Raw genomic sequence first — 18,650 nt, 5'->3', positions numbered from 1 at the left:
TGTTCACTAAACCTTCCCTGGTACTTTGCATTTGACCCGGAATATATAATGGACAATGTACCCCGGGGTTGTGTCTGGAAACCGACATTTTTCACTTCACACATATGGGCAGCGTTTGACTTGTTTAACCTTGTATTAACGTCTTGTCTCCCATTCATTCTGATTTTGCTCTTCAATGTTCTCACCGCTACGCATATTTTAGCGGCCAGTAGAGTCCGCAGGGGACTCCGGGGCCGCAGCAATGGAGAGCATCACAAGGATCCAGAGGTGGAGAACCGAAGGAAATCCATCATTTTACTCTTCAGTATATCAGGCAGTTTTATATTGTTATTGAGTACACTTGTTTATTATGTTATCTCTCTGCGTATAACAAACGCCCAGTATTATACGGCCAATGACATTGAGTCAGTCGGATTCATGCTTCAACTTCTCAGTTCCTGCACCAACACGTGTATTTATGTTGTGACCCAGACTAAATTCAGGGAGGAGCTGAAGAACGGGATGAAATACCCACTGAATCTAATTATTAAATTAGTTAAATCATAGAAACATTTGATTACTTTTCATCCGAAATTAACTAAAAAGTCGGCAATTAGAGTAGATTTTCATATTTGGCGGTGGCGTAAGACGGGCGGTAACGGATCTGGCGCCCGTTATTCACCGCGCCTGATTTTACTATCAATTGACATCAATGAGTTCACTGAAGCAATTGATATCAATCCAATACATTACATCAATTTGTAAATACCAGACAGGAATTATATTTTACCCGACAAATGTGGTGTTGTGAAATGATGCAAGATGTGATTCTAACATGAAATGGTTTGCTGTTATCAGACTGGAAATAATATGACTTCAATATTAAATGTTTAATCCTGAAATGAATAAAATCAAATCCTGCTTTTCGGTTGATGATTATTTCCCATCACACACACTGCCCGGTGGGATGGACTGAGGGTGAGCTGTCAGGGTCAGACAGCGTCCTGTTCATTGGGACATTTGTTTTGACCAGAACAGAATAATAATGGACCAACACCCGGACCGTTACTAACTGGTAAAATATTAATGTAATTTCAAACTCCAGTGGGGAGTTCCGGAGATAGTTTCCTCTCTGAGCTGCTGTGCAGCAATGTTTACTCACTGCAGGGAGTTTAATGGGACATGAGGCTGGGCATGTTTACACAGATCTATAAGGAAACCTCCCGATACATTTCTGAGACGATCAGGCGGCTAGAGATTTCGCACGGCCGAAGCAGGCCAAGGGAAAGCTCTCCTGCTCCTCCTTGCTCCACAAAATATACGTTGAAAAGAAACTTCTCAGTGTTCTGGACCACGCATTGTCCATCGAAAGGGCGGCTCCTCCATCCATTTGTGCCCAACATTAAATAGTCTCCGACGTAGGTCATAATACTCTGATATACATATTACAAGTGCCCTGACCGGAAACAGGTGCGTGATGCATGGATCGCTCTTCTCAGGACCCTACCCATGATGGTGGAGGAGAGCCAACATCAAAGGGGCGGTAAGCGATCTAAAACCTTTTACTAGCCTCTACCACCCCATTTCCGCCAGGTGGGGATACTTTAAATTGGCCACACCTTTTCTGACTTCCGCCCTAGTATCAATCTTCGAAGCCCACAAGCTGGTCGAATTTCTCAAACTGAACCGGTTCAAAACACGTGGAGGGAAATTTTCATCATCGCTGGGGGCTGAACTGGTGGAGAAGATCACTCATCACCTTATAGAACCGGCCCGATTTTAATTTCTGCTCCGTCAGTCTTCCGCCCAATCAGTGAAAGTGAAATAACCCCATACGTCTCTGACCCCAAGGTTTGACAGGTGTGTGAATGACATCAGACAGTGTTTGCCAAACGCTAACCTGAATTTGGGCGAATGGATCTGTGTGTTCAGGTAAAAGGTGATAACCCCTTCCACAGAGACACGACCCCCTATCTGAGAGAGGCGGTGGAGGGCTTGTGAGAGATAATAACAAGTTTCGAACATCAGGGGTGTTAAGCAAAATTATAGCCTGTCAGAGGATAACTCTGCTCTGCGGCTCATGTGCAAATCAAACGGCTCTTGGTGAGCAACAGATAATTATAGGCAAATAAACGAATATTCGCCAACAACGCGTCCGATTGTGGCCTCATACCTAGAGATGTTAGCCACGCTGATCCATCGGTCTCATTGATATTCCTTGAGAGATATTCGAACGGTCCATCCGTCTCACTGGTATTCGGAGAGAGATATCTCGAACGATCCATCCGTCTCACTGGTACTCGGTGAGAGATATCTCGAACGATCCATCCGTCTCACTGGTATTCGGAGAGAGATATCTCGAACGATCCATCAGTCTCACTGGTATTCGGTGAGAGATATCTCGAACGGTTCATTGGTCTCACTGGTATTCGGTGAGAGATATCTCGAACGGTCCATCGGTCTCACTGGTATTCGGTAAGAGATATCTCGAACGGTCCATCGGTCTCACTGGTATTCGGTGAGGGATATCTGAAACGGGTTCTGGAATCCCCTGCTCCACCCCGATTCACAGTACAAATTCACCTTTACTTTCGAAGGACAGCTGTACACTTGGACCGTCCACCCTCAAAGTTCCCACAACAGCCCGGCTATTTTCTCTGCTCACATGAAAGGAGCTTTGTCAGGGCTGTGAATCCCCGGGCTGCCATCAATTATGTGGAATGAATCCTAATACAGACCGAGACACGGGAAGATCACCTGCGAATGGTGAGTGAGGTTTTCCATCGACTGGAGTCCTCTGGACTTAAGGTCAATCTTACTAAGTTGCAGATGATGAAACCTCAAATTAAGTTCCTTGTTGTCATCCAAGAGTCAAGGTCCCGGTCTGTAGACCAGGATAAAGTCAAAGATATCACCTCCTTACCACAGCCCACGAATGAGACCTCCCTGAACGTTTTCTGGGTATGACAGGTTGTATGGGGATTGTATCTCTGACTATACAGAAATTGCTGCTCCCCTGTATGGGCTTCTTCGAGCGGGAGTTGAACGGCAGTGGACAGAGAGGCACATCAACATTATCACCACCCTTAATACTAGACTTGCTAGTGGTCCGATGCTTGCCGCCCCCCGCCCCCACCATTATACAAAGGACTGTGCCCTTTATCCCCGTTCCCGATCTGAGAGTTCCGTCGCCATGCTTGGATGGGTCCATCATGCTAAGTCCAATCCTATTAATTTTACATCGGCTCCTTTCCAGACAGCACAGAATGAGAGAGGCAGGTACTTCCATTGTATTGCGCCCTCTCTAAGTCCCTCCACATAATTGGAGGTCACAAGGGTACAGTTTACACCCATCACAGTCCAGGGCTCTTTCAATCAAAAGACCGAATTAAAGAGGGAAATGTGTCTAGTGCCCGAATCACAGAATGGCCCGAATCCCTGATTGCCCGTCTTGTCCACCGAGACCCTCGAGGTCCCACCAGCAAAAGATATTCGGAGAATTTTTACTGACCCTGATCCAAAAAAGTTTAAATCCCACAGAAAGTAGTCAGATTCCAAATTTGAGCCAAGATATTTATACAAAGGGGTGGTTCAAGGGAACTTCAGATGAGTGTAAATTGAAACGCTGCAGCTCTGCCTGTTACACTCGCAAGCCGTGTCATCAAATATAGCAAGTTTGGAGTTTGATACCAATAGTAGTGACAGTCCCCACACTGAGAAGGTTGTGTCTGGACACGCTGGCCGAGCAGATGCAGCACGTCCCTTCCAGCTGGACCGGACCACATCACCTGTCTCAGGTGGAGAATTTCCTGAATTGGAACCCTTTCGATCACAAGACCGTCAGAGAGTGGTCGACACGGAATGTTCTGAGGGTCCTGCAGGGAATGGAGAGGGTGGATCCGATCGGGCAGTTATCCAAAAAGACGGCCGAAGCCATTTAGTGGAAGGTCACATCACCGAAACTGACAACAGTCGCTAGGATGTAGCATGGATGATGGTGAAATGAGCCCTCCCAATACAATCTTTCCTGCACACAGCATCTCAGCACCACCGCGAGCTGCCCCGAGGCAGCAGCAGAGACAGGACCATCGTCCATCTTTTGGTGAATTGCCCCATAGCGCAGAAGGTGTGGACAGAGATGCGTTGGTATCTTTCCCGGTTCATCCCCAGCAGCTCGGTGACACAGGACGCTGTGCTCTACCGGTAGTTCCCTGGGACGCACTCCAAGGCAGATATCAACTGCTGCTGGAAGACCATCACCTCGATGAAGGAGGCCCTTTGGTCGGCCCGAAATCTGCTGATCTTCCAACGGCAGGAGCTGTCCACGACCGAGTGTTGCCGACTGGCACAATCCAAGGTCCAGGAGTACGTGCTGTAGGACGCACTGAGGCGAGTTACGGCCTACACAGAGGCTCTATGGGGAAAAGCCACCATGTGAGGCCATTTCACCTTGTATTGTACAGCATGTATTAGAAGATATGTACTGTGTTTTGAATTGTAAAGGCGAGATCGTAGTGTGTACGATCTGTATTGTGTTGTTTTTAATTGTAATAATGAATCGTAATGTGTACGATCTGGATTTTACTGCTTTGAATTGTAACTGTGATATTTACATTGACCTGTGTGTATCCATAAATTTTATGCAATAAAGACTATTTTGAAATATCAAAAAAAGAACTGTCTCACCGTGTCTAGTTGTATTTGACGGCGAACATTGGAAATATAGCCAGACGGTAAAGATGTGGGGAGATATAAAAAGAGCATCTATTGCAGGCATCAGGTGAGAAATAGGAATATTTTCTTAATGGTGGGAAATTAGGGACTGTAGAGGAACAAAGGGGTTTGGGTGTCCAGGTACAGCAATCACTAAAAACTAGTGCACATGTTCAAAAAAAGTGAAATATCCCAATTTCTCGGCTTTCATATCCCAAAGTACCGCTATCGGGTACTTAGCCAACTCTCTGGAATTTGCTGATAAAATCAGGCCCCACTGCCTCCATTGCTGGTCCGTTGCATACATCCAGCTCCCTCAGCATTAAAAAAGCTACATTCAATCATTCTGCTCATCCTGTGACCCAGGTCGAGAAGACTAATAGTGGCAGCAGGACTCTTTGTGAGTTTGGACATTTCTGTTTTTTATTCAGATTACTGTATTTGCAATGCTTCCTTTTTTTTTCTACATTTCTGTTTTTATTTCATTTAGCAGATTTTGCATTTTTAAACAAATTCTCCAAATCCTGTGGGCAGTGAGTGCTGACTTCGGGCCCTTTGATTGACAGCTCTCTCCTCCCGGCTCCAACACACTCCCTCCTGGGCTGACACCGAAAATCACGTGACACCCGGAAGCGGCCCTCAACTTTGCGGGCTGACGTCACGACGTGTACATCCAGCTCATTCAGCTCGGGCCCGCGGGATGCCGCGCATGCGCCGCGCAGTCCCTGTGCCGCATTGAATTCAGTGTCAATTAAAACACATGCAGAGATAAGATTCTAGGTAACATGTCCGAACGAATTAATAAGTGGACGTGAGACTACGTGAGATTGCAAAGTCAAAAGGTCGTGAAAATAGGTAGAAGGTTAAGCAAGGATAGGAGGGCAGTGAAATCAAAGGATCCAGCAAAAGATGAGTTGAGATGCAAAGTGAATTCAGCAGGATGAGGAGTCGCTCACTGCAGAGGCTGAGGGCGGAATGGAGTGACGATATCTTGATGAGAAACTTGGATGGAGCGATGGAAGGCATTTGAGAATGAGGATTTTAAAGGAGAGGTGAGAGAGCTGGAACAGAGTGAGTTCCTCAAAGGGGGAAAAGGTACCGGAAGTTTTGGATGAGTCATCAAGTTGTGATTTGCCACAATGGCCACAATGCCACTGCGGCAGTTTGGGAAAATATAGCCAAGCAGGACGCTTCACTAAGGAGCAAGGTGTTGTATCCTTACCAAGCGCCTCTCTACCCTTTTATAATATTTGTAAACAATTTTACAACACCAAGTTATAGTCCAGCAATTTTATTTTAAATTCACAAGCTTTCGGAGATTTTCTCCTTCCTCAGGCAAACGTTTGCCTGAGGAAGGAGAAAATCTCCGAAAGCTTGTGAATTTAAAATAAAATTGCTGGACTATAACTTGGTGTTGTAAAATTGTTTACAATTGTCAACCCCAGTCCATCACCGGCATCTCCACATCATGACTTTTATAATATGTGCACAGTGTTCCAAGTGTGGTCTAAACACGCTTCTATACAGGGTTAACATAACTTTTCAATCTATCCCTCTAGAAATGAAGCCCAGAGCTTTGTTAACTTTCTTTATGACCTTAATAACCTGTGTCGCTACGTTTCGTGATCTGTGTATCTGTACCACTAAATCCATGTGTTTTTCGATTCCATTTCGTCTCTTATTTTCCAAGGATTTATTCAGTTCAACAAAATGCATCACCTCAGACTTATCCATATTGAAATTCATTTGCCAATTGCATGCCAATTCTGAAAATGTATTAAAATCTTCTTGTAATTTGTTGCAGTCTTCCTCAGTTTGATGTCGTCCGCAAACTTCTAGCACCCATTGTCAGCATCAGGCACTCAAGCGTCAGGCACAGCACTGCAAAATACAACAACAAATTGCCTTAACCCAAACCTCAGAAGATCCCCTGCTACTGTAATGATCATTTCCCCTATTTCCAAAACAGCCATTCCGTGGACTATTTTAGCACCACATTCGTTGTCAACTTTATGTTCCATTCGATTAGAAATAAAAACTGGGATATCCAGAAACTGATAACAATTTAGTTACAGGGAAGCCTGTTATAATGAGTGTGCATGGGTATGTTTAATCTGACTCCGATATTGAGTTGGTATACAGTTGGTAATAATTATTTGAATTCTACTATGTTTCTCAACACTATTTCCTCTATCATCAGAAATTAAGGCGAGAACAAAATTAATGATATTAAGGTGCAGTGTTCCAACTCTCTCAGCCGAAGAAAACGGAAATACAAAGCTTGAGACCGTCGATGAAACGGATTGACACAGTTAGTGATGCGTCTGAAACCCTAATGTTCATTGCGAACATTTGAATGAGGATATGTTAAAGAACTTGAACTGCTCTGTTCCTTAACACCAGTTTCCTTCCTGCAGCGTTGTGAGAATGTGGCTGGGAGCTCACCTTTCCTGAAAAGAAAAGGGACTGGTTACAAAGGTAACATTGAAGACATGCGGGTGCATTTTCACGTTTATCCGACGGGCCGAAAACTGGCGGTAATGGATTGCCCGTTTTGCACACTACCCGGTTTTTGTTTCCAGACCAATGGTGAAAATTCAACCCATACAGTTTTAACTTTTACTCAATAGGAAGAGAGAGCCGTGGTTTATTTAGCCCCACTCTGCCGAATTGTAAAGTGGTGAATTATGGAGCTTGCATAGAATTAAACAGAATCTACAGCACAAGAACAGGCTATTGGGCCAATTGGTATAAGCCAGTGTTTATGCTTCACACGAGCCTCCTCCGACACCTAATCCTATCTGCATATCTTTCTATTCCCTTCTTCCTCGTTTACTTATCTAGGCTCCCCTTAAAGGTTTGGTCGTCTGGCTTGATGGTGATGGAGGAGTGAGGTCCATGTTGGGAAATGAGATCACAAATGAAGGTGGAATAAAATTCTGCTGCTGATGGCCCAAAGCGCCTCACGGATGTCCAGTTTTGAGCTTCTAGATCTGTTCTTAATCTATCTTCGGGGAGATTATAATGGGGAATAAGGAAATGAAAGAGGCGTTGAACAAATATTTTATATTTATCATCACAGATGATAAATATAAAATGGGGAACCACGGGTCTAATTAGAGGGAGGAACTTAAAGTAATTATGATTAGTAAAGAAAAAGTCATAGACAAATAAACGGGACTAAAAGCCGACAAATCCCCTGGCCTGCATCCTAGGATTTTTAAAGAGGTGGCTGCAGAGATAGTGGATGCATTGGTTTTGATCTGGCAGAATTCCCTAGATTCTACGACGGTTCCCCTGGATTGGAAGGTAGCAAATACAACTCCGTTAATCAAGAAACGAGGAAGAGACAAAACAGGGAACGACAGGCCAGTTAACCTGACATCACTAGCAGATAAAATGCTAGAATCCAATATTAAGAAAGTGGTAACTGGGCACTTGGACAATCATGATATGATTAGGCAGAGTCAACATGGTTTTGAAGGCGAAATCGTGTTTGGCAAATCTATTCGAGTTTTTTGATGATTTAACTAACAGGGTAGATAAAGGGGAACCAGTGGATATAGCATATTTGGAATTTCAAAAGGCATTCGATAAGGTGTGACATAAAAGGTTGTTACACACGGTAAGGGCTCATGGGATTGGGGGTAATATATTAGCATGGATAGAGGATTGGTTAACGGACAGAAAAGAGAGAGTAGTGATAAACGGGTCATTTTCATGTTGGCAGGCCGTAATTAGTGGCGTGCCGCAAGGATCAGTGCTTGGGCCTCAGCTATTTACAATCTATATTAATGACTTAGCTGAAGGGGCCGAGTATAATGTATCCACGTTTGCTGACGAAACTAGGCGAGGTTGGAAAGTAAGCAGTGCGAGGGACACAAAGAGTCTGCAAAGGGATATAGACAGTTTAAGTGAGTGGACAAGAAGGTGGCAGATGGAGTATAATGTGGGGAAATGGTGAGGTTATTCATTTTGGTAGGAAAGAAAGAAGAACGGAATATTTTTCAACTGATGAGAAACTACTAAATGTTGTTGTTCAGGGGCATTTGGATGTTGTTGTACAGAAACCCAAAAGTGAGCATGCAGGTACAGCAAGCAATTAGGAAGGGAAATTGTATGTTGGCCTTTATTGCAAGGAGTTTGGAGCATAAGAGTAAGGAAGTCTTGCGGCAACTGTACAGGGCTTTGGTGAGAACATACCTGGAATACTGTGTACAGTTTTGGTCTCCTTACCGATGAAGGATATACTTGCCTTGAAGGCGGTGTAACGAAGGTTCACTGGATTGATTCCTGGAATGAGACGGTTGACCTATGAGGAAAGATTGAGTAGAATGGGCCTATACACTCTGGAGCTTAGAGGAATGAGAGGTGATCTCATTGAAATATATAAGATTCTAAGAGGTCTTGACAGTGTAGTTGCTGAGAGGCTCTTTCCCCTGGCTGGAGAGTCTAGAACTAGGGAGCGTAGTCTCAAAAGGGTCGGACATTTAGGACTAAGATGAGGAGAAATTTCTTCACTCAGAGGGTTGTAAATATTTGGAATTCTCTACCCAGAGGTCTGTGGATGTTCAGTCGTTGAGTACATTCAAGACTGAGATAGATCATTTTTTGGCTCTCAGGGAATCAAGGGATATGGTGATCGGGCGAGAAAGTGGATTGGAGTGCGAAGATCAGCCATGATCTGATTGAATGGCGGAGCAGCCTCAAGGGACCGTACATGGTCTACTCCTCCTCCAATTCCTCATGTTCTTATCTCAATTCGAATGGTGGTAGTGCCACAGGACACAATGGATGGCGTCTTCAGTTTGAAGACGAGGTTTGTCCTCCATCAGGGCTCTGTGATGGTCACTCTTACGAATAGTGTCACAGAGAGATGCAACTGCAGCAGGTAGAATGGTGAGGACGAGGTCAAGTCGATCATTGGTCGCGTTGCTTCTTTCACCACCTTCTGCAAGCCCAGTCTGGCAGTTATTTCCTTCAGGACTCGGCCAGCTCGGCAAGTGGTGGTGCTACCGAGCCAGTTTGGTGATGGGCTTTGAGATCCCGCACCCAGAGTAGATTTTGTGCTATTGCTACCCTGAGTACTTCCTCCACGTGATGTTCAACTGTTCGGAGTACTGATTCATCGGCTGTGGTAGGGCGGTTGGTGGCAATAAACAGAAGCTTTTTTTGCCCATCTTTGACCTGAAGCCATGAAATTTGATTGGGCCCAGAGTCAATGTTAAGGACTCACAGGGCCACTCCCACCTGACTGTATACCACTTCACCGTCACCTCTGATGGGTCTATCATACCGGTGGAACATACCCAGAGATGGTGATTTTAGCTAATAGGTATGATTCTATATCACTATGTCAGGCTTTGCTTGACTTGTCTGTTGGACACCACTCCTAACTTTGGCAGCCGTAGCCAGATGTCAGTGAGATGGACTTTGCAGTGTCGGCTGGTCTGGGATTGTCTTCGTTGTGTCTGAATTTGATGCCGAGGTCACAGCCGAGTGGTTCCTCCGGGTTTAAACTTCTGATCCTTTTCTGTTGCCGTTTTATATAATCGTGTGGCTGGGCCAGTTCAAAGGGCTGTTCAGAATCAACCAAATAGGTGTATAGACGGCACATCTAGGTGATAGATTTCCTTCCATAAAGGGCATTAATGAAATAATTGGGCCTTTACAACAATCAGACATCTTCATGGTCACTTTTACAGAAAGCAACTTTTTATTCCAGATTTATTTAGTTTCTTAATTGAACTCAAATTCACACACTGCCATAGTGGGATTTGAACTCATGTTCCCTGGATCATTAGTCCAAGCATTGTGAATTGCTAATTTATAGTCCAGTAAATTAACCACTACGCTAAACTAACAATATCGATTCGGTACATAACAACCATTTGAAGTGAAAGTGTTTGATTCAATCTGTTTGTTCAACTATCTGTAACTAATATCCCTGAGCATGTATCCCAACTAATTGATTCCCGGGAGGGTTCCATCTGCTATATCTAAGGCACTGTTGAACTATTCAGCACTTTCGCTCATTCAGATTCTTGATTTCAGCACCTCAGTCATCGTTGCTTCTCACAGAAAATGGGATATCCAGTAATTTTTCAGCTGGAACTAATTTACTACCCTGTTCTTGCTGCCGTTGGAGTCCCTGGTAAGTTTTTAAAACGAGTTATTAAATGTAAAAATCAGTGTGTAACTTTTCCTCCTGCTGCCTGCTTCGTATTTCTTCGTGTGTTTTTCTTATGCCATTGTCCTACTTATTGGTATCAGTTACATTTGTAATAATGTCTTGTCTTTTTAATGCGAGTTCTCTGTTGACAGGATGAGGTTTGTTGAATCTTCATCACGAGTGGAATTGGCGCAGTGATGTTCTGTCGGTGGGCTTTCTAATCTCCCATGTCAAGCAGACACTAGCCTCAGATCAGCAATACTTGTTGATTGGATTCTGGCAATTTCATGATGCAGCTCAATTTTATAACAGTTTAATATGGGAAACAATTACTCTTCTTGTTTAAGGTTTACTCAAATACATTGCGGAGAAAAAATTCTTCACAAGTGAAATCTGGCATTAATCGATGAATCTCTACTGAAGTGCGATATGGAAGGTTATTACTCAGCTCCTGTTATGTATTGGATTGAAAGTGAAGCAGTTTAATATCATGTTCAGTTTTACTGTGTTTTAATGTTCAGTATGACTGCGTCATAATAGTTCATTCTTCACCTACTTCAACACTGTTCTAATTGCAAGCATATACTTCTCAAATCAAAGGGGGCGTGTTATATGATCACCTTTATTATCCACTACTTACAATTATTTTGTGGTTGATAGAGAGGAGGAAAGCTGTAGACTGCAGGAAGGTATCAATGGACTGGTCAGGTGGGCAGAAAAGTGGCAAATGGAGTTCAATCCAGAGAAGTGTGAGGTAATGCATTTGGGGAGGGCAAACAAGACAAGGGGATACCCAATAAATAGAAGGATACCGTGAGGTGTAGAGGAGCCAAGGGACGTTGGAGTGCACGTCCACGGATCCCTGAAGGTTGCAGGATAGGTCGATAAGGCGATTGAAAAGGCATATGGGATGCGTTTCTTTATTAGCCGAGGCATAGAATATGAGAGCAGGGAGGTTATGTTCGAATTGTATAAAGCATTAATTGGCCACAGCTTGATACTGCGTACAGTTCTTTTCACCACATTAGAGGAAACATGTGATTGCATTGGAGCAGCACAGAGGAGAATTACGATGATATTGCCAGCGCTGTAGAATTTTAGCTATGCGAAAAGATTGGATGGGCTGGGGTTGTTTTCTTTGGAACAAATGAGGCTGAGGGGAGATATTTTTTATGCGTTCATGGGATGTGGGCGTCGCTGGCGAGGCCAGCATTTATTGTCCATCCCGAATTGCCCTCGAGAAGGTGGTGGTGAGCCGCCTTCTTGAACCGCTGCAGTCCGTGTGGTGAATGTTCTCCCCCAGTGCTGTTCGGAAGGGAGTTCCAGAATTTTGACTCAGCGACGATGAAGGAACGGCGATATATTTCCAAGTCGGGATGGTGTGTGACTTGGAGGGGAACATGCAGGTGGTGTTATTCCCATGTGCCTGCTGCCCTTGTCCTTCTAGGTGGTAGAGGTCGCAAATTTGGGAGGTGCTGGCGAAGAGACCTTGACGAGTTGCTGCAGTACATCCTGTGGATGGTACACACTGCAGCCACTGTGCGCTGGTGGTGAAGGGAGTGAATGTTTAGGGTGGTGGATGGGGTGCCAATCAATCGGGCTGCTTTGCCCTGGATGGTGTCGAGCTTCTTGAGTGTTGTTGGAGCTGCACTCATCCAGGCAAGTGGAGAGTATTCCATCACACTCCTGACTTGTGCCTTGTAGATGGTGGAAATGCTTTGGGGAGTCAGGAGGTGAGTCACTCGCCGCAGAATACCCAGCCTCTGACCTGCTCTTGTAGCCACAGTATTTATATGGCTGGTCCAGTTAAGTTTCTGGTCAATGGTGACCCCCAGGATGTTGTTAGTGGGGGATTCGGCAATGGAAATGCCGTTGATTGTCAAGGGGAGATGGTTGGACTCTCTCTTGTTGGAGATGGTCATTGCCTGACACTTGTCTTGCGGATATAAAATTATGATGGGAATAGATAGAGTGGATAGGGTGAGCCTATTTCTCTTTGCAGATGGGTCATTGATCAGGGTGCATACATTTAAAGTAATTGGTATAAGGACTAGACGGGAGCTGAGGAGAATGTTTTTCACCCAAAGCGTAGTGGGGGTCTGGAACTCACTGCCTGAAACGGTGAGAGAGGCTGTAACCCTCAACTCATTTAAAAAGTACTTGCATGTGCACTTGAATTGCTGTAACCCACAGGACTACGGACCAAGTTCTGGAAAGTCGGATTAACCTCGATAGCTCTTTTTCGACCTGCACGGACACGATGGGCCGCATGGCCTCCTTCTGTGCTGTAACTTTCTATGATTTTATGAAGCTATGATACTCATTGGTTTCAGACGTTACTTGCCCTGTAATGAAGAAGTCTGTCCAGCAGGTGTCTTCCGCCCAAGGGGGCTAATGTTGACTGTGTGACAATGTAAAACGGGTTCGAGCGAATCGGCATCCGGTTTTACATTTCTCCCTGTTTTTATTTCCATTGAAATCAATGTTGTCGCTTCCCTATCACCCGTGTGGCACTACTGGAAAAAATCAAAATCTATGATGATGTGTGTTAAATTAGAAGGAACGATCTTATGCATTTAACTGGAAAAAATCCCTCAGATTTTGTCACTGGAGGTTGCACATGATGAGCACTTGCGCCTGAATTTCCACCTTGATTCTCCGGATCTGATATATTTGCATGTATCCCTGTGATATTTTTGATGTGCGCGTGTGCACGGTCCAGCATCCCTTGTAAGTTGCATTGTTGCTTCTCTTCAGTGTAGGAATGTCACATAACATTGGTCCAGAATTCCATTTATGCAGTTTCTTCGGGGTTGACGCCGATATTTCGCTGAATTTATGGCGGAAAATCGGGAGAAACACATTGATGTTGTAACCCTTTATGTTTAAAGTCTCAGCTATCAACAGGATACGAGAAATTAGATATTATTTGTTGAGAGACACGGAGATAGGGAGAGAGCGATTGAAAGGGTGAGAGACACAAGCAGAGGAAGAGAGGGAGAGAAAGAAGGAGAGGGAGGCAGAGGCAAACGAAGAGAGAGAGAGAGTAAAAGAGAGGTGCAAAGAGAAAAAGAGCGAAAGGAAGCGAGGTGGAGGTAGAGAAAGAGGGGGACAATTTAAAATTGTCTCGAATGAAGCTAACAAACCCACAGCAGTATTTTTCTTTATGTAACCTACATTTACTGTAAGTGTGTAGCCGGATTGAAAGGGTTTCTTGTGTTTAGTTCATGTCTCGTTCTTTAGTTCATGTTAAGTAAACATCTGTTAGCTGATGCCGTGTAATAAACTCTTTGTAGAGTTTCCCAGCTCTTCACTGATATTGATGAGTTTACTCGTCTCCGCACTGTGATCCCTCAATTCGTCATTGAGTTGTATTATTTGAATATTCCCTCCACTGCGTCTCCCAGTTCATTGTTGATAGGCACTGTTAGCTTTTTCAATTACTTTACTCTGAGTTTTTCAATGATTTTCTTGTTTTGATCTTCCACTATACTGTATCCTCCCATTTCAATACTGCTTACTGTTGCTTTATAATTACCTTATGGGAAGTTCTTAATTCATCACTGATTTCTCCTGTTTAATTTTCCCTCTCTGTAACTCTCAACTCATTGATGCATTTTGTTATTTATTGATTTATTCTTTTGACTGAAATCTTGCAATTCAAGATTCATTTTATTTTTCATTGTTCCATTTCTGAATCATCTGATACGTTGTAAATATTTATTGATCACTTTAACCCCTTGTTATAATTTCACATATTTTCATTGATTCAGGTTATTTTATTTTTCCGCTTAATGTGATGCCCTAATTCAAAATTATGTTTTGTTCATTTTCTCCTTTCTTGTAACTTCACAATCCATAAATAACGTTTGTTATTTTGTTTCGTAGTGTCATAGAATCATTGTCGATACAGCACAGGCCGAGGCCAATTGGCCCACCGTTCCTGTGTCGGCTCTTTGAAAGAGCGATCCAATTATTCCCATTGCCCTGCTCTTTCCCCATAGCACTCTATGTCTTTCCCGTCAGGTATTTATCTAATTCCCCTTTGAAAGTTACTATTGAATCTGCTTCCATCACCCTTTCAGGCATTGAATTCTAGATCATTACAACTCGCTGTGTAAACAATGTTCCCTCAAGTCGCCTCTGGCTCTTTTGTCGATCACCTTAAATCTGTGTCCTCTCGTTACCCACCCTTCTGCCACTGGACTCAGTTTCTCTTTATTTACTCTATCTAAACCGTTCATGATTTTCAACATCTCTATCAAATCTCCTCTTAACCATATCTATTCTAAGGAGAACAATCCCAGCTTCTCCAGTCTCTCCAGATGACTGAAGTCCCTCATCCCTGGCACCATTTTATTAAATCTCTTCTGCACCCTCTCTAATGCCTTGACATTCTTCCTAAAGTGTGGTGCCCAGAATTGGACACAATACTCTAGCTGAGGCCTAACCAGTGTTTTATAAAGGTTTGGCAAAACCTCCTTGCTTTTGTACTCTGTGTCTTTATACATAATGCCCAGGATTCCATATGCTTTGCTAATAGCCTTCCCAACTTGTCCTGCCTCTTTCAAAGATTTGTGTATGTACACGCCCAGGTCTCTCTTTTCATGCACCCCTTAAGAGTAGAATGATGGGACAGTAATTGGCCGGATTGGATTTGTCCTGATTTTTCTGAACAGGACATACCTGGGTAATTTTCCACATTGTCGATAGATGCCAGTGTTGAAGCTGTGCTGGAACAGCTTGACTAGAGGCGCAGCTAGTTCTGGAGACTCTCAGCATATAGCCTGTTAAGCCCTCTTAGATTCTTAAATGTTTCAATGAGATGACCTCTCATTCTTCTAAACTCCAGGGAGCAGAGGCCCAATTATTCAATCTTCCCTCATGGGTCAACACTCTCATCCCAGGAATCAATCTAGTGAACCTTCATTGCACCGCCTCTAAGGCAAGTATATCCTTCCTTAGGTAAGGCGATCAAACTGCACACAGTACTCCTGTTGTGGTCTCACCAAAGCCCTGTAGAATCGCAGCAAGACTTCTTTACTCTTGCACTCCAAACCCCTTGCAATCAAGGCCAACATACAATTTTCCTCCTAATTGATTGCTGTACCTGCAAGGTAACTTTCTATATTTCGTGTACAAGGACACCTCAATCCCTTTGAACACCAACTTTTAATAATTTCTCACCACTTAACAAATATTCAGTTTTTCTATTTTTCCTACCAAATTGAATAATCTCACTTTTCCCTACATTATACTCCATCTGCCAACTTTTTGCCCATTCACTTAACCTGTCGATAGCACTTTGCAGACACTTTGCGTCCTCCTCACTGATTACTTTCCCACCTAGCTTTATTAATAGCGGCTTGGAGGACAAAAGCAAAGAAGTTATGTTGAACCTTTATAAAACACTGGTTTGGCCACAACTGGAGTATTGTGTCCAATTCTGGCATCGCACTTTAGTAAGGATGTGAAGGTCTTAGAGAGGATACAGAAAAAAATTACTGGAGCCGTTACAGGGATGCGGGACTTCAGTTACCTGGAAAGTCTGGAGAAGCTGGGGTTGTTCTCCTTAGAGCAGAGAAGGTTGAGAGGAAATTTGATAGAAGTGTTCAAAATCATGAAGGGTTTAGATAAAGTAAATAAAGCGAAATTGTTTCTATTGGCTGAAGGGTTGAGAACCAGAGGACACAGATTTAAGGTGACTGGCAAAAGAACCACAGGTGACGTATTGAAAAACTTTAATACGCAGCGAGTAGTTATGACCTGGCATGGCTGCCTGAAAGGGTGGTGGAAGCAGATTCAATAATGGCTTTCAAAAAGGAATTGGGTAAATACTTGAAGGAAAAGAAATGGAGGCCCACGGGGAAAGAGCGGGGGAATGGGACTGACTGGATTGCTCTTACAAAGAGCTGGCACGGGCTCGATGGACTGAATGGCGTCCTTCTGTGCTGAAACGACATTGTGATTTTATGATACTATGATTTATTTAATCATTTCCTGTAATGCATCAATTATTATCATTTTCTAATTTTTAATTGCTTGCGCATATTTACAATCTCCCCATTCGTTGCCTATTGTATTCTTTTCAATAATTTCTATGCTATTCATCTGAGTTTAATGTATATCGGTATTCAGTGGATGACAGTGAATTTCGTAATCCTTAATCAGTAAAAGATGATGCATTATTTCTGAGCTTCTGCTTTCTAATTTTTATATTTCAATTATTACTTTAATATTAGGAGAAATTGCCCAGAATACTTGTGAATAAAAAGCAGGTATCAATGGGGCAGGGAGCACAAAGTTGTAATCTCCTCATAATGTTCTGCTGCACAGACTATCAGGGAGACTTTAATGCTCATTTTTTTCTTTATTTAACAGTTAATTTGGTGGCGATTGTGATCCTGTCCCGAGGAAAGTGCGGTCTCTCCAAATGCATCACTCATTACCTGGTGGCCATGGCAGTGGCGGATCTCGCAGTGATTATCACCGATGTGATAATGCATCGGATTAATAATATGTATTTGCCAATTAATTTCTTGTTCCTAACTCCGGTGTGCTCACTCAGACTTGTGCTGTATATTGTCTCCCTTGACTGTTCGGTTTGGTTCACAGTCGCATTCACCTTTGATCGATTTATAGCAATTTGTTGTCAGAAACTCAAACCAAAATGTTGCAGTCCGAGAACTGCGACTGTGATTATATCAGCCGTGTGTGTGGTGAGTTTTTCGAGAAGCATTCCCGTTTTCTTTGTATACAGGCCTGTCTTTGTACTTAACAATATCCCATGGTACTGTATTGGAAAAGCGGACTACTGGACTTCAAGCTTCTGGAGGGCATACGAGTGCATCGATAGTATTTTAACCCCTTTATTACCGATCTTATTGATCTTAGTGTTCAATGCTCTAACCGTCAGACATATTATAGCGGCAAATAGAGTCCGCAGGCGACTCCGGAGCAACAGCGAGGATCACAATGATCCAGAAATGGAGAACCGGAGAAAATCCATGATTTTGCTGTTCGCTCTTTCAGCCAATTTCATACTGTTGTGGATGACGTATCTTGTGCATTCCTTCAGTTGGCAATTGAAAAACTATAATTACAGAAACAAATATTTGAATGATCCCGTGTACATCGCCCAGCAGTTTGCCTTTATGCTGCAACTTCTCAGCTGCTCCACAAACACGTGTATCTATGGACTGACACAGAGGAAATTCAGGGAAGAGCTGAAGAATGGGGTAAAATTCCTCTTTACACTAAATGGGAAATTATTTACATAATAATAAAACATGGCGAAGGGTTTCAAGCTTTATAATTGTTTTTGTTCTATTCTATAAAGCTCTGGAGGCATGTCTTGAGAAGAATGAAGTCTTGCGTCATTTATTTTGATGGGCAGAGATACGACAGATAATATGTACCATAAAAAATGCATGATAATGCTAACGGGAAGGGGTGGCATTAAACACGTATCTGACATGAAGCTTTCTTATTGTAATCAGGTCACTGGACCTGTGTGTTTACAAGCAGTAACACTGACCTCCCGTTATAGGTAAAACGAGGTGCGGCTTCCAAAACCCTCCTTTAAAATCAGAAATAACCAAACAAAATAAAAGCGGTAAATTAGGTGAAATAACCATTCCACGGTAGCACCACTACTGACCGAGCTGGTCGAATCCTGAAGGACATAACTGCCAGAATGGACCTGCGGCAGATGGTGCGCAAACCAACACGAGGGAAAAACCTACGTGACCTCGTCCTCACCAATCTACCTGTCGCAGATGCATCT

General features: G+C 43.4%; 1 protein-coding gene across 1 annotated transcript; it reads left to right on the top strand.

The window, feature by feature from the left end:
* The first annotated feature begins 10,776 nt into the window (after positions 1 to 10,776).
* On the top strand, positions 10,777 to 18,144 carry LOC137312494 (probable G-protein coupled receptor 139). Its single transcript, XM_067979037.1, has 2 exons — positions 10,777 to 10,846; positions 17,246 to 18,144. The coding sequence occupies exons 1-2, from the start codon at positions 10,777 to 10,779 to the stop codon at positions 18,142 to 18,144; spliced, it is 969 nt and encodes a 322-aa protein (XP_067835138.1).
* The last annotated feature ends 506 nt before the right edge of the window (positions 18,145 to 18,650 follow it).

The sequence above is a fragment of the Heptranchias perlo genome, unplaced genomic scaffold (assembly GCF_035084215.1).
Source record: "Heptranchias perlo isolate sHepPer1 unplaced genomic scaffold, sHepPer1.hap1 HAP1_SCAFFOLD_43, whole genome shotgun sequence".
Taxonomy (NCBI): Eukaryota; Metazoa; Chordata; class Chondrichthyes; order Hexanchiformes; family Hexanchidae; genus Heptranchias; species Heptranchias perlo.
The sequence above is the reverse complement of the archived record's forward strand: the minus strand, read 5'-3'. Positions and strand labels throughout refer to the sequence as shown.

Excerpts from the sequence above, each read along its gene's own strand:
- LOC137312494 (XM_067979037.1), top strand. The coding sequence starts at position 10,777 with ATGGGATATCCAGTAATTTTTCAGCTGGAACTAATTTACTACCCTGTT. Across the intron at positions 10,847-17,245 it reads TGCTGCCGTTGGAGTCCCTG|TTAATTTGGTGGCGATTGTG; the intron begins GTAAGTTTTTAA and ends TTTATTTAACAG.